The 14,330-nt window shown below is 36.7% G+C and overlaps 1 protein-coding gene across 2 annotated transcripts in view; it reads right to left on the reverse strand.

The window, feature by feature from the left end:
* The window catches only part of LOC117317131 (dual specificity tyrosine-phosphorylation-regulated kinase 4-like), a 79,371-nt gene extending 65,528 nt beyond the window's left edge, over positions 1 to 13,843 (reverse strand). The window contains exon 1 of one of the 2 annotated variants that reach the window (XM_033871926.1): positions 13,559 to 13,843. In XM_033871926.1, the coding sequence (XP_033727817.1) occupies positions 13,559 to 13,585 (27 nt within the window). In that variant the 5' untranslated portion in view covers positions 13,586 to 13,843. The remainder of the gene's footprint in view (positions 1 to 13,558) is intronic. The other variant, XM_033871927.1, reaches the window with a different exon arrangement.
* Positions 13,844 to 14,330: the final 487 nt, after the last annotated feature.

Consider the following 14,330-nt stretch of genomic DNA (forward strand, 5'->3'; position numbering starts at 1 on the left):
ATGACAATATTACCCAACATGAGCTTTATTTGATGTGTTTATGACAATATTACCCAACATCAGCTTTATTTGACGTGTTTATGACAATATTACCCAACATCAGCTTTATTTGACTTGTTTGTGACAATATTACCCAACATCAGCTTTACTAGACTTGTTTATGACAATATTACCCAACATCAGCTTTATTAGATGAGTTTGTGACAATATTACCCAACATCAGCTTTATTAGACGTGTTTGTGATAATATTACCCAACATCAGCTTTATTTGACGTGTTTGTGACAATATCAGCCAACATCAGCTTTATTTGACGTGTTTGTGACAATATTACCCAACATCAGCTTTACTGAACATGTTTATGACAATATTACCCAACATGAGCTTTATTTGACGTGTTTATGACAATATTACCCAAAATCAGCTTTATTTGACGTGTTTGTGACAATATCAGCCAACATCAACTTTACTCAACGTGTTTTTGATAATATTACCCAACATCAGCTTTATTTGACGTGTTTGTGACAATATTACCCAACATGAGCTTTCCTCCTTTTGACACTCAGGTTAAGGCATAGACACTTTCTATTGTAGTATAACATGAATCTATTGTAAATCTACAATGGAGAACATGTATTTGTAATCCAGGCACCTTAGTTCCAAACAAAAATAACTGTATTATGAAACAGCTTGATTTCTCTATCAATTTCTTATCAAATACAAGTCAAAACTTCTACAACACTGACTGGATAGTCAGACAACTCAGAAAAGTAGCAGAGGATAAATATATACAAAAAAAGTGACAATAGATACTTACAACATTGACATCAATCAGTGCTGGCTTACTAGCCTCCCCTTCTGGCTTTCGCCTCCGGCTTGTTTCCACTAGGGGAAGCCGCATTCCGTAAGTGTCGACAGGCTTTAACCCCGCAATTTTGAATGTCCAAATATTAAATCAATTTTGATAAAAATTGATAAATTTCATAGGGAATCCATTGAAGTATCACGTTGAGATTGTAGATTCAGCTGACTACATTTCAGCTTTGTCTTGTAGAGGTATCACACATAGAAGTGTTCCTCAGCTTCCTTGGTAACCATCCTTATGTATATGTATTTTGAGAAACTGCCATCAGTATAAACAGATATCCAGGACAGCAGGTGATTTAAAGCTGTTATTGAGACTTGCTAATGAATGTGAAACGTAAGGCCACGTCAAGCAACTCACGATGTGTCACCCAACACATCAACTTAGCCATATAATATCTCTCTGAATACAATAACTTCACAATACACTGATACGATATCGATAGAAATCAATCAGTCCGCACAAAAATACAGATCATTCTATGGATGAATGACTATTAAGTTTTCTTTTAAATTCCTGTAGGTACAGTACTTCAGTTTACCTAGAAATGATATCCCAAGGGTATATACTTAGATGAAGGGCGAAAAAATCCATCTAAATTCATTAACAGTTTTACAAACTGTGTGAGCAAACGGTCTAACATCAATACCTATTATCGGGTATATATGGGTAGGCCATTTTGCAGTGCCCAGATCATGACGATATGGTATTGAATTGTTCACGCTAGGATTGAGATGGTCTTTATACTGTTCCCTGCCTATTTAGCATGTGAGACAATACACTGGTGGTATACATGAAGACTAAATGTATATTTTTCATACGGAGACAATGCATTGATTCTGTCTGGAGTCTCTGTTAACAAGGAATAGGCAGCTTAACACTGTGTCAACAAAACACAAATTACTTCAAATTGAAAAACACAGTTTTGTTTTTTAATTGAATATTTGAACTCTGCATATATAATAGGATGTGTATTGGATATGAGTTAATTATTTTATATGTTTGAACGGTTACAACCTATCGGGTATAATCCAAATACAGGAAAGAGATTATAAAGGTTTGTGTCTACATTGAAAAGCCTGACAGCCACTATAACAATAGTCTAACATTGTATACCATACCTACAGACTAATCTCCAGTAGTGTCCAAATTTAACATCGCTACCTTGTATACCATACTTACAGACTAATCTCCAGTAGTGTCCAAACTTAACATCGCTACCTTGTATACCATACCTACATATTAATCTCCAGTAGTGAGTGTCCAAACTTAACATCGCTACCTTGTATACCATACCTACATATTAATCTCCAGTAGTGTCCAAACTTAACATCGCTACCTTGTATACCATACCTACATATTAATCTCCAGTAGTGTCCAAACTTAACATCGCTACCTTGTATACCATACCTACAGACTAATCTCCAGTAGTGTCCAAACTTAACATCGCTACCTTGTATACCATACCTACATATTAATCTCCAGTAGTGTCCAAACTTAACATCGCTACCTTGTATACCATACCTACAGACTAATCTCCAGTAGTGTCCAAACTTAACATCGCTACCTTGTATACCATACCTACATATTAATCTCCAGTAGTGTCCAAACTTAACATCGCTACCTTGTATACCATACCTACAGACTAATCTCCAGTAGTGTCCAAACTTAACATCGCTACCTTGTATACCATACCTACATATTAATCTCCAGTAGTGTCCAAACTTAACATCGCTACCTTGTATACCATACCTACATATTAATCTCCAGTAGTGTCCAAACTTAACATCGCTACCTTGTATACCATACCTACAGACTAATCTCCAGTAGTGTCCAAACTTAACATCGCTACCTTGTATACCATACCTACATATTAATCTCCAGTAGTGTCCAAACTTAACATCGCTACCTTGTATACCATACCTACATATTAATCTCCAGTAGTGTCAAAACTTAACATCGCTACCTTGTATACCATACCTACATATTAATCTCCAGTAGTGTCCAAACTTAACATCGCTACCTTGTATACCATACCTACAGACTAATCTCCAGTAGTGTCCAAACTTAACATCGCTACCTTGTATACCATACCTACAGACTAATCTCCAGTAGTGTCCAAACTTAACATCGCTACCTTGTATACCATACCTACATATTAATCTCCAGTAGTGTCCAAACTTAACATCGCTACCTTGTATACCATACCTACATATTAATCTCCAGTAGTGTCCAAACTTAACATCGCTACCTTGTATACCATACCTACAGACTAATCTCCAGTAGTGTCCAAACTTAACATCGCTACCTTGTATACCATACCTACATATTAATCTCCAGTAGTGTCCAAACTTAACATCGCTACCTTGTATACCATACCTACAGACTAATCTCCAGTAGTGTCCAAACTTAACATCGCTACCTTGTATACCATACCTACATATTAATCTCCAGTAGTGTCCAAACTTAACATCGCTACCTTGTATACCATACCTACATATTAATCTCCAGTAGTGTCCAAACTTAACATCGCTAACTTGTATACCATACCTACATATTAATCTCCAGTAGTGTCCAAACTTAACATGCTACCTGTGCCAATATATATATATATATATATACAAATCTCTGTAGGTGCTAACATGTCTACATGTCTATAGGTGTCTACATGTATTAGTGTCTTACCTGTCTATAGGTGTCTACATGTATTTGTGTCTTACCTGTCTATAGGTGTCTACATGTATTAGAGATATCACATGTCTACAGGTGTCTACATGTATTAGTGTCTACACCTGTCTATAGGTGTCTACATGTATTAGTGTCTTACCTGTCTATAGGTGTCTACATGTATTAGAGATATCACATGTCTACAGGTGTCTACATGTATTAGTGTCTACACCTGTCTATAGGTGTCTACATGTATTAGTGTCTTACCTGTCTATAGGTGTCTACATGTATTTGTGTCTACACATGTCTATAGGTGTCTACATGTATTAGTGATATCACCAGTCTATAGGTGTCTACATGTATTTGTGTCTACACATGTCTATAGGTGTCTACATGTATTAGAGATATCACCTGTCTATAGGTGTCTACATGTATTAGTGATATCACATGTCTATAGGTGTCTACATGTATTTGTGATATCACCTGTCTATAGGTGTCTACATGTATTTGTGTCTACACATGTCTATATGTGTCTACATGTATTAGTGTCTACACCTGTCTATAGGTGTCTACATGTATTTGTGTCTACACATGTCTATATGTGTCTACATGTATTAGTGTCTACACCTGTCTATAGGTGTCTACATGTATTTGTGTCTACACATGTCTATATGTGTCTACATGTATTAGTGTCTACACCTGTCTATAGGTGTCTACATGTATTTGTGATATCACATGTCTATAGGTGTCTACATGTATTAGTGTCTACACATGTCTATAGGTGTCTACATGTATTAGTGTCTACACCTGTCTATAGGTGTCTACATGTATTTGTGTCTACACATGTCTATAGGTGTCTACATGTATTTGTGTCTACACCTGTCTATAGGTGTCTACATGTATTAGTGATATCACATGTCTATAGGTGTCTACATGTATTAGTGTCTACACATGTCTATAGGTGTCTACATGTATTAGTGATATCACATGTCTATAGGTGTCTACATGTATTAGTGTCTACATATGTCTATAGGTGTCTACATGTACTTGTGTCTACACATGTCTATAGGTGTCTACATGTATTAGTGATATCACCTATCTATAGGTGTCTACATGTATTTGTGTCTTACCTGTCTATAAGTGTCCACATGTATTAGTGTCTTCATATGTCTACAGGTGTCTACATGTATTTGTGTCTACACATGTCTACAGGTGTCTACATGTATTTGTGTCTTACCTGTCTATAGGTGTCTACATGTATTAGTGATATCACCTGTCTACAGGTGTCTACATGTATTTGTGTCTACACCTGTCTACAGGTGTCTACATGTATTTGTGTCTTACCTGTCTATAGGTGTCTACATGTATTAGTGTCTACACATGTCTATAGGTGTCTACATGTATTTGTGTCTACACATGTCTATAGGTGTCTACATGTATTAGTGTCTACACCTGTCTATAGGTGTCTACATGTATTAGTGATATCACATGTCTATAGGTGTCTACATGTATTAGTGATATCACATGTCTATAGGTGTCTACATGTATTTGTGTCTACATATGTCTATAGGTGTCTACATGTATTAGTGATACCACATGTATATATGTGTCTACATGTATTAGTGATATCACCTGTCTATAGGTGTCTACATGTATTAGAGATATCACATGTCTATAGGTGTCTACATGTATTAGTGTCTACACACATCTATAGGTGTCTACATGTAGTTGTGTCTACACATGTCTATAGGTGTCTACATGTATTAGTGATATCACCTGTCTATAGGTGTCTACATGTATTTGTGTCTACACCTGTCTATAGGTGTCTACATGTATTAGTGTCTTACCTGTCTATAGGTGTCTACATGTATTAGTGATATCACATGTCTACAGGTGTCTACATGTATTTGTGTCTACACATGTCTATAGGTGTCTACATGTATTAGTGATATCACCTGTCTATAGGTGTCTACATGTATTTGTGTCTACACCTGTCTATAGGTGTCTACATGTATTAGAGATATCACATGTCTATAGGTGTCTACATGTATTAGTGTCTACACATGTCTACAGGTGTCTACATGTATTTGAGTCTACACCTGTCTACAGGTGTCTACATGTATTTGTGTCTACACCTGTCTATAGGTGTCTACATGTATTAGTGTCTTACCTGTCTACAGGTGTCTACATGTATTTGAGTCTACACCTGTCTACAGGTGTCTACATGTATTTGTGTCTACACCTGTCTTAGCCATCTATAGGTGTCTACATGTATTTGTGTCTACACATGTCTACAGGTGTCTACATGTATTTGTGTCTACACCTGTCTATAGGTGTCTACATGTATTAGTGTCTTACCTGTCTACAGGTGTCTACATGTATTTGAGTCTACACCTGTCTACAGGTGTCTACATGTATTTGTGTCTACACCTGTCTATAGGTGTCTACATGTATTAGAGATATCACATGTCTATAGGTGTCTACATGTATTAGTGTCTACACATGTCTATAGGTGTCTACATGTATTAGTGTCTACACATGTCTATAGGTGTCTACATGTATTAGTGTCTACACCTGTCTATAGGTGTCTACATGTATTTGTGTCTACACCTGTCTACAGGTGTCTACATGTATTTGTGTCTACACATGTCTATAGGTGTCTACATGTATTTGTGTCTACACATGTCTATAGGTGTCTACATGTAGTTGTGTCTACACATGTCTATAGGTGTCTACATGTATTAGTGATATCACCTGTCTATAGGTGTCTACATGTATTAGTGATATTACCTGTCTATAGGTGTCTACATGTATTAGTGTCTACACCTGTCTATAGGTGTCTACATGTATTAGTGTCTTACCTGTCTATAGGTGTCTACTTGTATTAGTGATATCACATGTCTACAGGTGTCTACATGTATTAGTGTCTACACCTGTCTATAGGTGTCTACATGTATTTGTGTCTACACATGTCTATAGGTGTCTACATGTATTTGTGTCTACACATGTCTATAGGTGTCTACATGTATTTGTGTCTACACATGTCTATAGGTGTCTACATGTATTAGTGTCTTACCTGTCTATAGGTGTCTACTTGTATTAGTGATATCACATGTCTATAGGTGTCTACATGTATTTGTGTCTTACCTGTCTATATGTGTCTACATGTATTAGTGTCTACACCTGTCTACAGGTGTCTACATGTATTAGTGATATTACCTGTCTATAGGTGTCTACATGTATTAGTGTCTACACATGTCTATAGGTGTCTACATGTATTAGTGATATCACATGTCTATAGGTGTCTACACCTGTCTATAGGTGTCTACATGTATTAGTGATATCACCTGTCTATAGGTGTCTACATGTATTTGTGTCTACACATGTCTATAGGTGTCTACATGTATTAGTGATATTACCTGTCTATAGGTGTCTACATGTATTAGTGTCTACACATGTCTATAGGTGTCTACATGTATTAGTGATATTACCTGTCTATAGGTGTCTACATGTATTAGTGTCTACACCTGTCTACAGGTGTCTACATGTATTTGTGTCTACCTGTCTATAGGTGTCTACATGTATTAGTGTCTACACCTGTCTACAGGTGTCTACATGTATTAGTGATATCACCTGTCTATAGGTGTCTACATGTATTTGTGTCTACACATGTCTATAGGTGTCTACATGTATTTGTGTCTTACCTGTCTATAGGTGTCTACATGTATTAGAGATATCACATGTCTATAGGTGTCTACATGTATTAGTGTCTTACCTGTCTATAGGTGTCTACATGTATTTGTGTCTACACATGTCTATAGGTGTCTACATGTATTAGAGATATCACCTGTCTATAGGTGTCTACATGTATTAGTGTCTACACATGTCTATATGTGTCTACATGTATTAGTGTCTACACATGTCTATAGGTGTCTACATGTATTAGTGTCTACACCTGTCTATAGGTGTCTACATGTATTAGTGTCTTACCTGTCTATAGGTGTCTACATGTATTAGTGTCTTACCTGTCTATAGGTGTCTACATGTATTTGTGTCTACACATGTCTATAGGTGTCTACATGTATTTGTGTCTACACATGTCTATAGGTGTCTACATGTATTAGTGATATTACCTGTCTATAGGTGTCTACATGTATTAGTGTCTACACATGTCTATAGGTGTCTACATGTATTAGTGATATTACCTGTCTATAGGTGTCTACATGTATTAGTGTCTACACCTGTCTACAGGTGTCTACATGTATTAGTGATATCACCTGTCTATAAGTGTCTACATGTATTAGTGTCTACACCTGTCTATAAGTGTCTACATGTATTAGTGTCTACACCTGTCTATAGGTGTCTACATGTATTTGTGTCTACCTGTCTATAGGTGTCTACATGTATTTGTGTCTACACCTGTCTATAGGTGTCTACATGTATTTGAGTCTACACCTGTCTATAGGTGTCTACATGTATTTGTGTCTACACCTGTCTATAGGTGTCTACATGTATTAGTGTCTACACATGTCTACAGGTGTCTACATGTATTTGTGTCTTCACATGTCTATAGGTGTCTACATGTATTTGTTTCTTCACATGTAAATAGGTGTCTACATGTATTAGTGTCTACACATGTCTACAGGTGTCTACATGTATTAGTGATATCACATGTCTATAGGTGTCTACACATGTAAATAGCTGTCTACACATGTAAATAGGTGTCTACATGTATTTGTGTCTACACCTGTCTATAGGTGTCTACATGTATTTGTGTCTACACCTGTCTATAGGTGTCTACATGTATTTGTGTCTACACCTGTCTATAGGTGTCTACATGTATTAGTGATATCACATGTCTACAGGTGTCTACATCTATTAGAGATATCACATGTCTATAGGTGTCTACATGTATTAGAGATATCACATGTCTATAGGTGTCTACATGTATTTGTGTCTACACCTGTCTACAGGTGTCTACATGTATTAGTGTCTACACCTGTCTATAGGTGTCTACATGTATTAGTGATATCACATGTCTACAGGTGTCTACATCTATTAGAGATATCACATGTCTATAGGTGTCTACATGTATTAGAGATATCACATGTCTATAGGTGTCTACATGTGTTTGTGTCTACACCTGTCTATAGGTGTCTACATGTATTAGTGATATCACATGTCTATAGGTGTCTACATGTATTTGGGTCTACACCTGTCTATAGGTGTCTACATGTATTTGTGTCTACACCTGTCTATAGGTGTCTACATGTATTTGTGTCTACACATGTAAATAGGTGTCTACATGTATTAGAGATATCACATGTCTACAGGTGTCTACATGTATTAGTGTCTACACCTGTCTATAGGTGTCTACATGTATTAGTGATATCACATGTCTACAGGTGTCTACATCTATTAGAGATATCACATGTCTATAGGTGTCTACATGTATTAGAGATATCACATGTCTATAGGTGTCTACATGTGTTTGTGTCTACACCTGTCTATAGGTGTCTACATGTATTAGTGATATCACATGTCTATAGGTGTCTACATGTATTTGGGTCTACACCTGTCTATAGGTGTCTACATGTATTTGTGTCTACACCTGTCTATAGGTGTCTACATGTATTTGTGTCTACACATGTAAATAGGTGTCTACATGTATTAGAGATATCACATGTCTACAGGTGTCTACATGTATTAGTGTCTACACCTGTCTATAGGTGTCTACATGTATTAGTGATATCACATGTCTACAGGTGTCTACATGTATTAGTGTCTACACCTGTCTATAGGTGTCTACATGTATTTGTGTCTACACCTGTCTATAGGTGTCTACATGTATTAGTGTCTACACATGTAAATAGGTGTCTACACATGTAAATAGGTGTCTACACCTGTCTATAGGTGTCTACATGTATTAGTGTCTACACATGTCTATAGGTGTCTACATGTATTAGAGATATCACATGTCTATAGGTGTCTACATGTATTAGAGATATCACATGTAAATAGGTGTCTACACATGTAAATAGGTGTCTACACCTGTCTACAGGTGTCTACATGTATTAGTGTCTACACATGTCTATAGGTGTCTACACATGTAAATAGATGTCTACACCTGTCTATAGGTGTCTACATGTATTAGAGATATCACATGTCTACAGGTGTCTACATGTATTTGTGTCTACACATGTAAATAGGTGTCTACACATGTAAATAGGTGTCTACACCTGTCTATAGGTGTCTACATGTATTAGAGATATCACATGTCTATAGGTGTCTACATGTATTTGTGTCTACACCTGTCTATAGGTGTCTACATGTATTAGTGTCTTACCTGTCTACAGGTGTCTACATGTATTTGAGTCTACACCTGTCTACAGGTGTCTACATGTATTTGTGTCTACACCTGTCTATAGGTGTCTACATGTATTAGTGTCTACACATGTCTACAGGTGTCTAAATGTATTTGTGTCTTCACATGTCTATAGGTGTCTACATGTATTTGTTTCTTCACATGTAAATAGGTGTCTACATGTATTTGTGTCTACACCTGTCTACAGGTGTCTACATGTATTTGTGTCTACACCTGTCTATAGGTGTCTACATGTATTAGTGTCTACACATGTCTACAGGTGTCTACATGTATTTGTGTCTTCACATGTCTATAGGTGTCTACATGTATTTGTTTCTTCACATGTAAATAGGTGTCTACATGTATTTGTGTCTACACATGTCTATAGGTGTCTACATGTATTTGTTTCTTCACATGTAAATAGGTGTCTACATGTATTAGTGTCTTACCTGTCTATAGGTGTCTACATGTATTTGTGTCTACACATGTCTATAGGTGTCTACATGTATTAGTGATATCACATGTCTATAGGTGTCTACATGTATTAGTGATATCACATGTCTATAGGTGTCTACATGTATTAGTGTCTTACCTGTCTATAGGTGTCTACACATGTAAATAGGTGTCTACACATGTAAATAGGTGTCTACACATTTCCAAAGTATATGTCTTCACACCTCCACTATTATCTGAAGTTATCTCTACATGTCTAACCAGTTTCTAACGTGTCTTTATGTGTGTATAGATATCACAACACCAGATCACACATCAAACACCTCTATTTTTTACAGGATATCTAACCTTGGGGTCACTAAACCTTGTCACTATATCTTTAGCTTACATTTTATAATGTAATATTCTGCAGTTGTCTCCCTTGAAATGTTCTTAGTACAAACATGTGGAGCAGTCACAATACTATCAAATATGATCTGACTTAACAATATACCTTATATCTTAATCAAACTACATTAATAGAAACTGATATAAAATATATATAAATCATATTAAGTCACACAAACAGTGGAACAAACAGATAGCGAGAGTGTGGATTACAAGTTCACTGTATAAGGATACAAATGGACCAAATGTAAGCCTGGATGTTTGGTTTGAGCTATAGGTTATTTAAAGATGGACTCATATTTGCATGTGGTGAATTCATGTATGTAATTTTGACAGGCTGCAGTTTGTTTGTGTCTTTATAGAAGCCCAGAACTAATGCCAACTTTAAAGTGCTATCTCATAAGAAGCATACCGCTGAAGACACCCACTCAACGGCATCTCTAAGTGAGCTTCTGGATCCTCACTATACATGTATATATATATATAATGACAGTCCTTAATCTTAAGTCACATACATCATACATTAAGATCAACCATCTACCAATGTAACAGAACTCAACATTGATTAGCAGAATTCAAGACTAACGAGTGCTGTATTGATTGGAAGGAAGATAAATAATGTGCTTAGCTCAATCATAAAAAAGCCAAAAGGTAAGCTAATACAATAAAGCTGTATATAGTGTTTGGTCTAATTATATTTACAAGACATTCATCAGATGGTAAAAATCACCACAGAAGTTCACAATATTAGTAGAATTTATAGTAATACAGGTCTGGTATTGGTATTTGGGTCACATGACATTAACAGTTTTGGTATACACTAAAATAATCTAATACTCAACCATTAGGACAAACAAAAACTGAGACAGCTTGGGATGTTTTCAACAAATATGAATATGTCGCCCTTGATAATAGCTCCCAGAGTGAGCTGCTTACTACCAACTTGGCAGCTGAGAATTCCTATGAAGTTCATTAAGTAGCATTACATTACTATCTAGCAAGCCAGGGGTCATGGTTTCAAAACTTAGCGTATGGATTGAAAAATGTGTATATTAATTAATGGACCTCTTTTTCATGTAGAAAATTATGAAATATTGACAAAACTGCCCATCCTCCTTTCACATGCATTACTGTGTTGTCCCTGGAAAACTCAAGAGCAAGCTCTTTCCAGAAAGGGAGCATCTGCTACGTCAATGAAGAACTCTTTTTAATTCATTATGTACATTATGTGACACAGTCCAGAGACACTTGAATATACAACGATCATGTGACGCAGTCAGACCTGTCAAGTGCCCCGCATTTTGCGGGTCACTCCCGCAAAATTGGTCTATAACCCGCAGACAGAAATAGCACCCGACGGGTGTTTTGAATCTCCCGCATTTCAGTAAGATCTCGTTTTCGTTCGAGCTACCTCGGATTTTTTCTTTGACGCGTAAGAACACAATTTGAGACAAAGAACAGATAATCCAACAACAACAAAAATGGCTTGTACGAAGGCTTGCACAGGTAAGTGTTAATACTAAATTTTTAACAGGGGTGTAAAAATCCACTTGCCCGACGCCCGGGACAAGTAGTTTTTGAGTTCGGGCAAGTGAAAAATGTTGGTGTACTTGCCCTGGGCAAATGAAAAAAAATATTGTCTCTATCTTAACTTTCATGTTGGATTTCCAGAATCCCGTGTTATATGTGATTCAGATGAATGAAGTGTGCATAGAAATGCTTATTAAATGACACATGTTGATAAATTTTTTCAGTTTTATTATTTTTATTTCAAGTGAAATGCCGTTACGCGCAATGACCTGCATTGGAGTGCTATGACCTGCATTTTTATGAGTAATGACCTGCATTTTGTTCATGAGAACTTGACAGGTCTGTGGCAGTCCGGAGACATTGATATATATACAATGATCATGTCACACAGTCCAGAGACACTGGAATACACAACAATCAAGTGACACAGTCCGGAGACACGTATATTTCAACATCCTGTCAATCAGTCTGGAGACACGTATATTTCAACATCCTGTCACAGTCTGGAGACACTGATCTTTCAACATCCTGTCACACAGTCTAGAGAGACACTTCCAACATCCTGTCACACAGTCTTGAGAGACACATCCAACATCCTGTCACACAGTCTAGAGAGACACTTCCAACATCCTGTCACACAGTCTAGAGAGACATTTCCAACATCCTGTCACACAGTCTAGAGAGACACTTCCAACATCCTGTCACAGAGTCTAGAGAGACACTTCCAACATCTTGTCCCACAGTCTAGAGAGACATTTCCAACATCCTGTCACATAGTCTAGAGAGACACTTCCAACATCCTGTCACACAGTCTAGAGAGACACTTCCAACATCCTGTCACACAGTCTAGAGAGACACTTCCAACATCCTGTCACACAGTCTAGAGAGACATTTCCAACATCCTGTCACACAGTCTAGAGAGACACTTCCAACATCCTGTCACACAGTCTAGAGAGACATTTCCAACATCCTGTCACACGGTCTAGAGAGACATTTCCAACATCCTGTCACACAGTCTAGAGAGACACTTCCAACATCCTGTCACACAGTCTAGAGAGACATTTCCAACATCCTGTCACACAGTCTAGAGAGACACTTCCAACATCCTGTCACACAGTCTAGAGAGACACTTCCAACATCCTGTCACACAGTCTAGAGAGACACTGACATCTAAATCCCATGTCTTAGTGTCTTGAGAGACCCTGATATTCAAATCTCACATGACATGTGGAGTTTGCAGACACTCCATTATCACCAGTATATAATTTAAACATTAAGTTCAGTAATACTCACCTGTTTTCGATGAATCGATTCATGCATCGTCTTTGTTCCTCATTGAAGATGTTTTCTCCAGGTAACACTTTTAACCAAATATTTTACTTGACTATGAATCAACAACACAATACTAACAATGTTTCAAATAGTTCCACTCCAACCCAAACAAAGGTCTATAACGGCTGTTGTTGATAAGAAATCATACAAACTCGCAGTAAAAATAAAAGAATTTCTGATTTCTACAATGTTTACTCTGCTACTAAGCAGGACCAGTTTTCTATGGTGCTTAACATTTAAACCTCGACAGTGAAATAGCATGCTCCTAATAACTATACAATGGATCATGGAGTGGAGCAAGCAGATTTAGGGAATTACTTATTCATTAGGCCACATACACTAACTGACCACTAAGTAGCCACATGAGACTGGTTAGATATATAGGTGTATATTGTGTATGGCTGCTTCACATAGGAACCTATATGGATGTATATAGTCCATATATGTATGAAAAAAGGAACTTGTATAGAGTGGTCTAAAAATTGGACTTCCACAATATTTCTGTACTTGACTTACTTTCCAACTGACTAATCCTTTATAAAGACATTGTGTCTTGTCAGTGAACTACCAAAACAGAATTTAAATTTATTCTTTCTTTCGTTTTCAAAGTTTTCATCACTGTCCTCATTTCATTATGTTTTAAAACCGTAAGAAAATTCTGAACTTATAATTTTTCAATTAATAGGAAAGCATTATCCAATTTAAAGAAAGTTCCAATATTTGCTATCCTATG

This window comes from Pecten maximus, chromosome 18 (genome assembly GCF_902652985.1).
Source record: "Pecten maximus chromosome 18, xPecMax1.1, whole genome shotgun sequence".
Classification (NCBI taxonomy): Eukaryota; Metazoa; Mollusca; class Bivalvia; order Pectinida; family Pectinidae; genus Pecten; species Pecten maximus.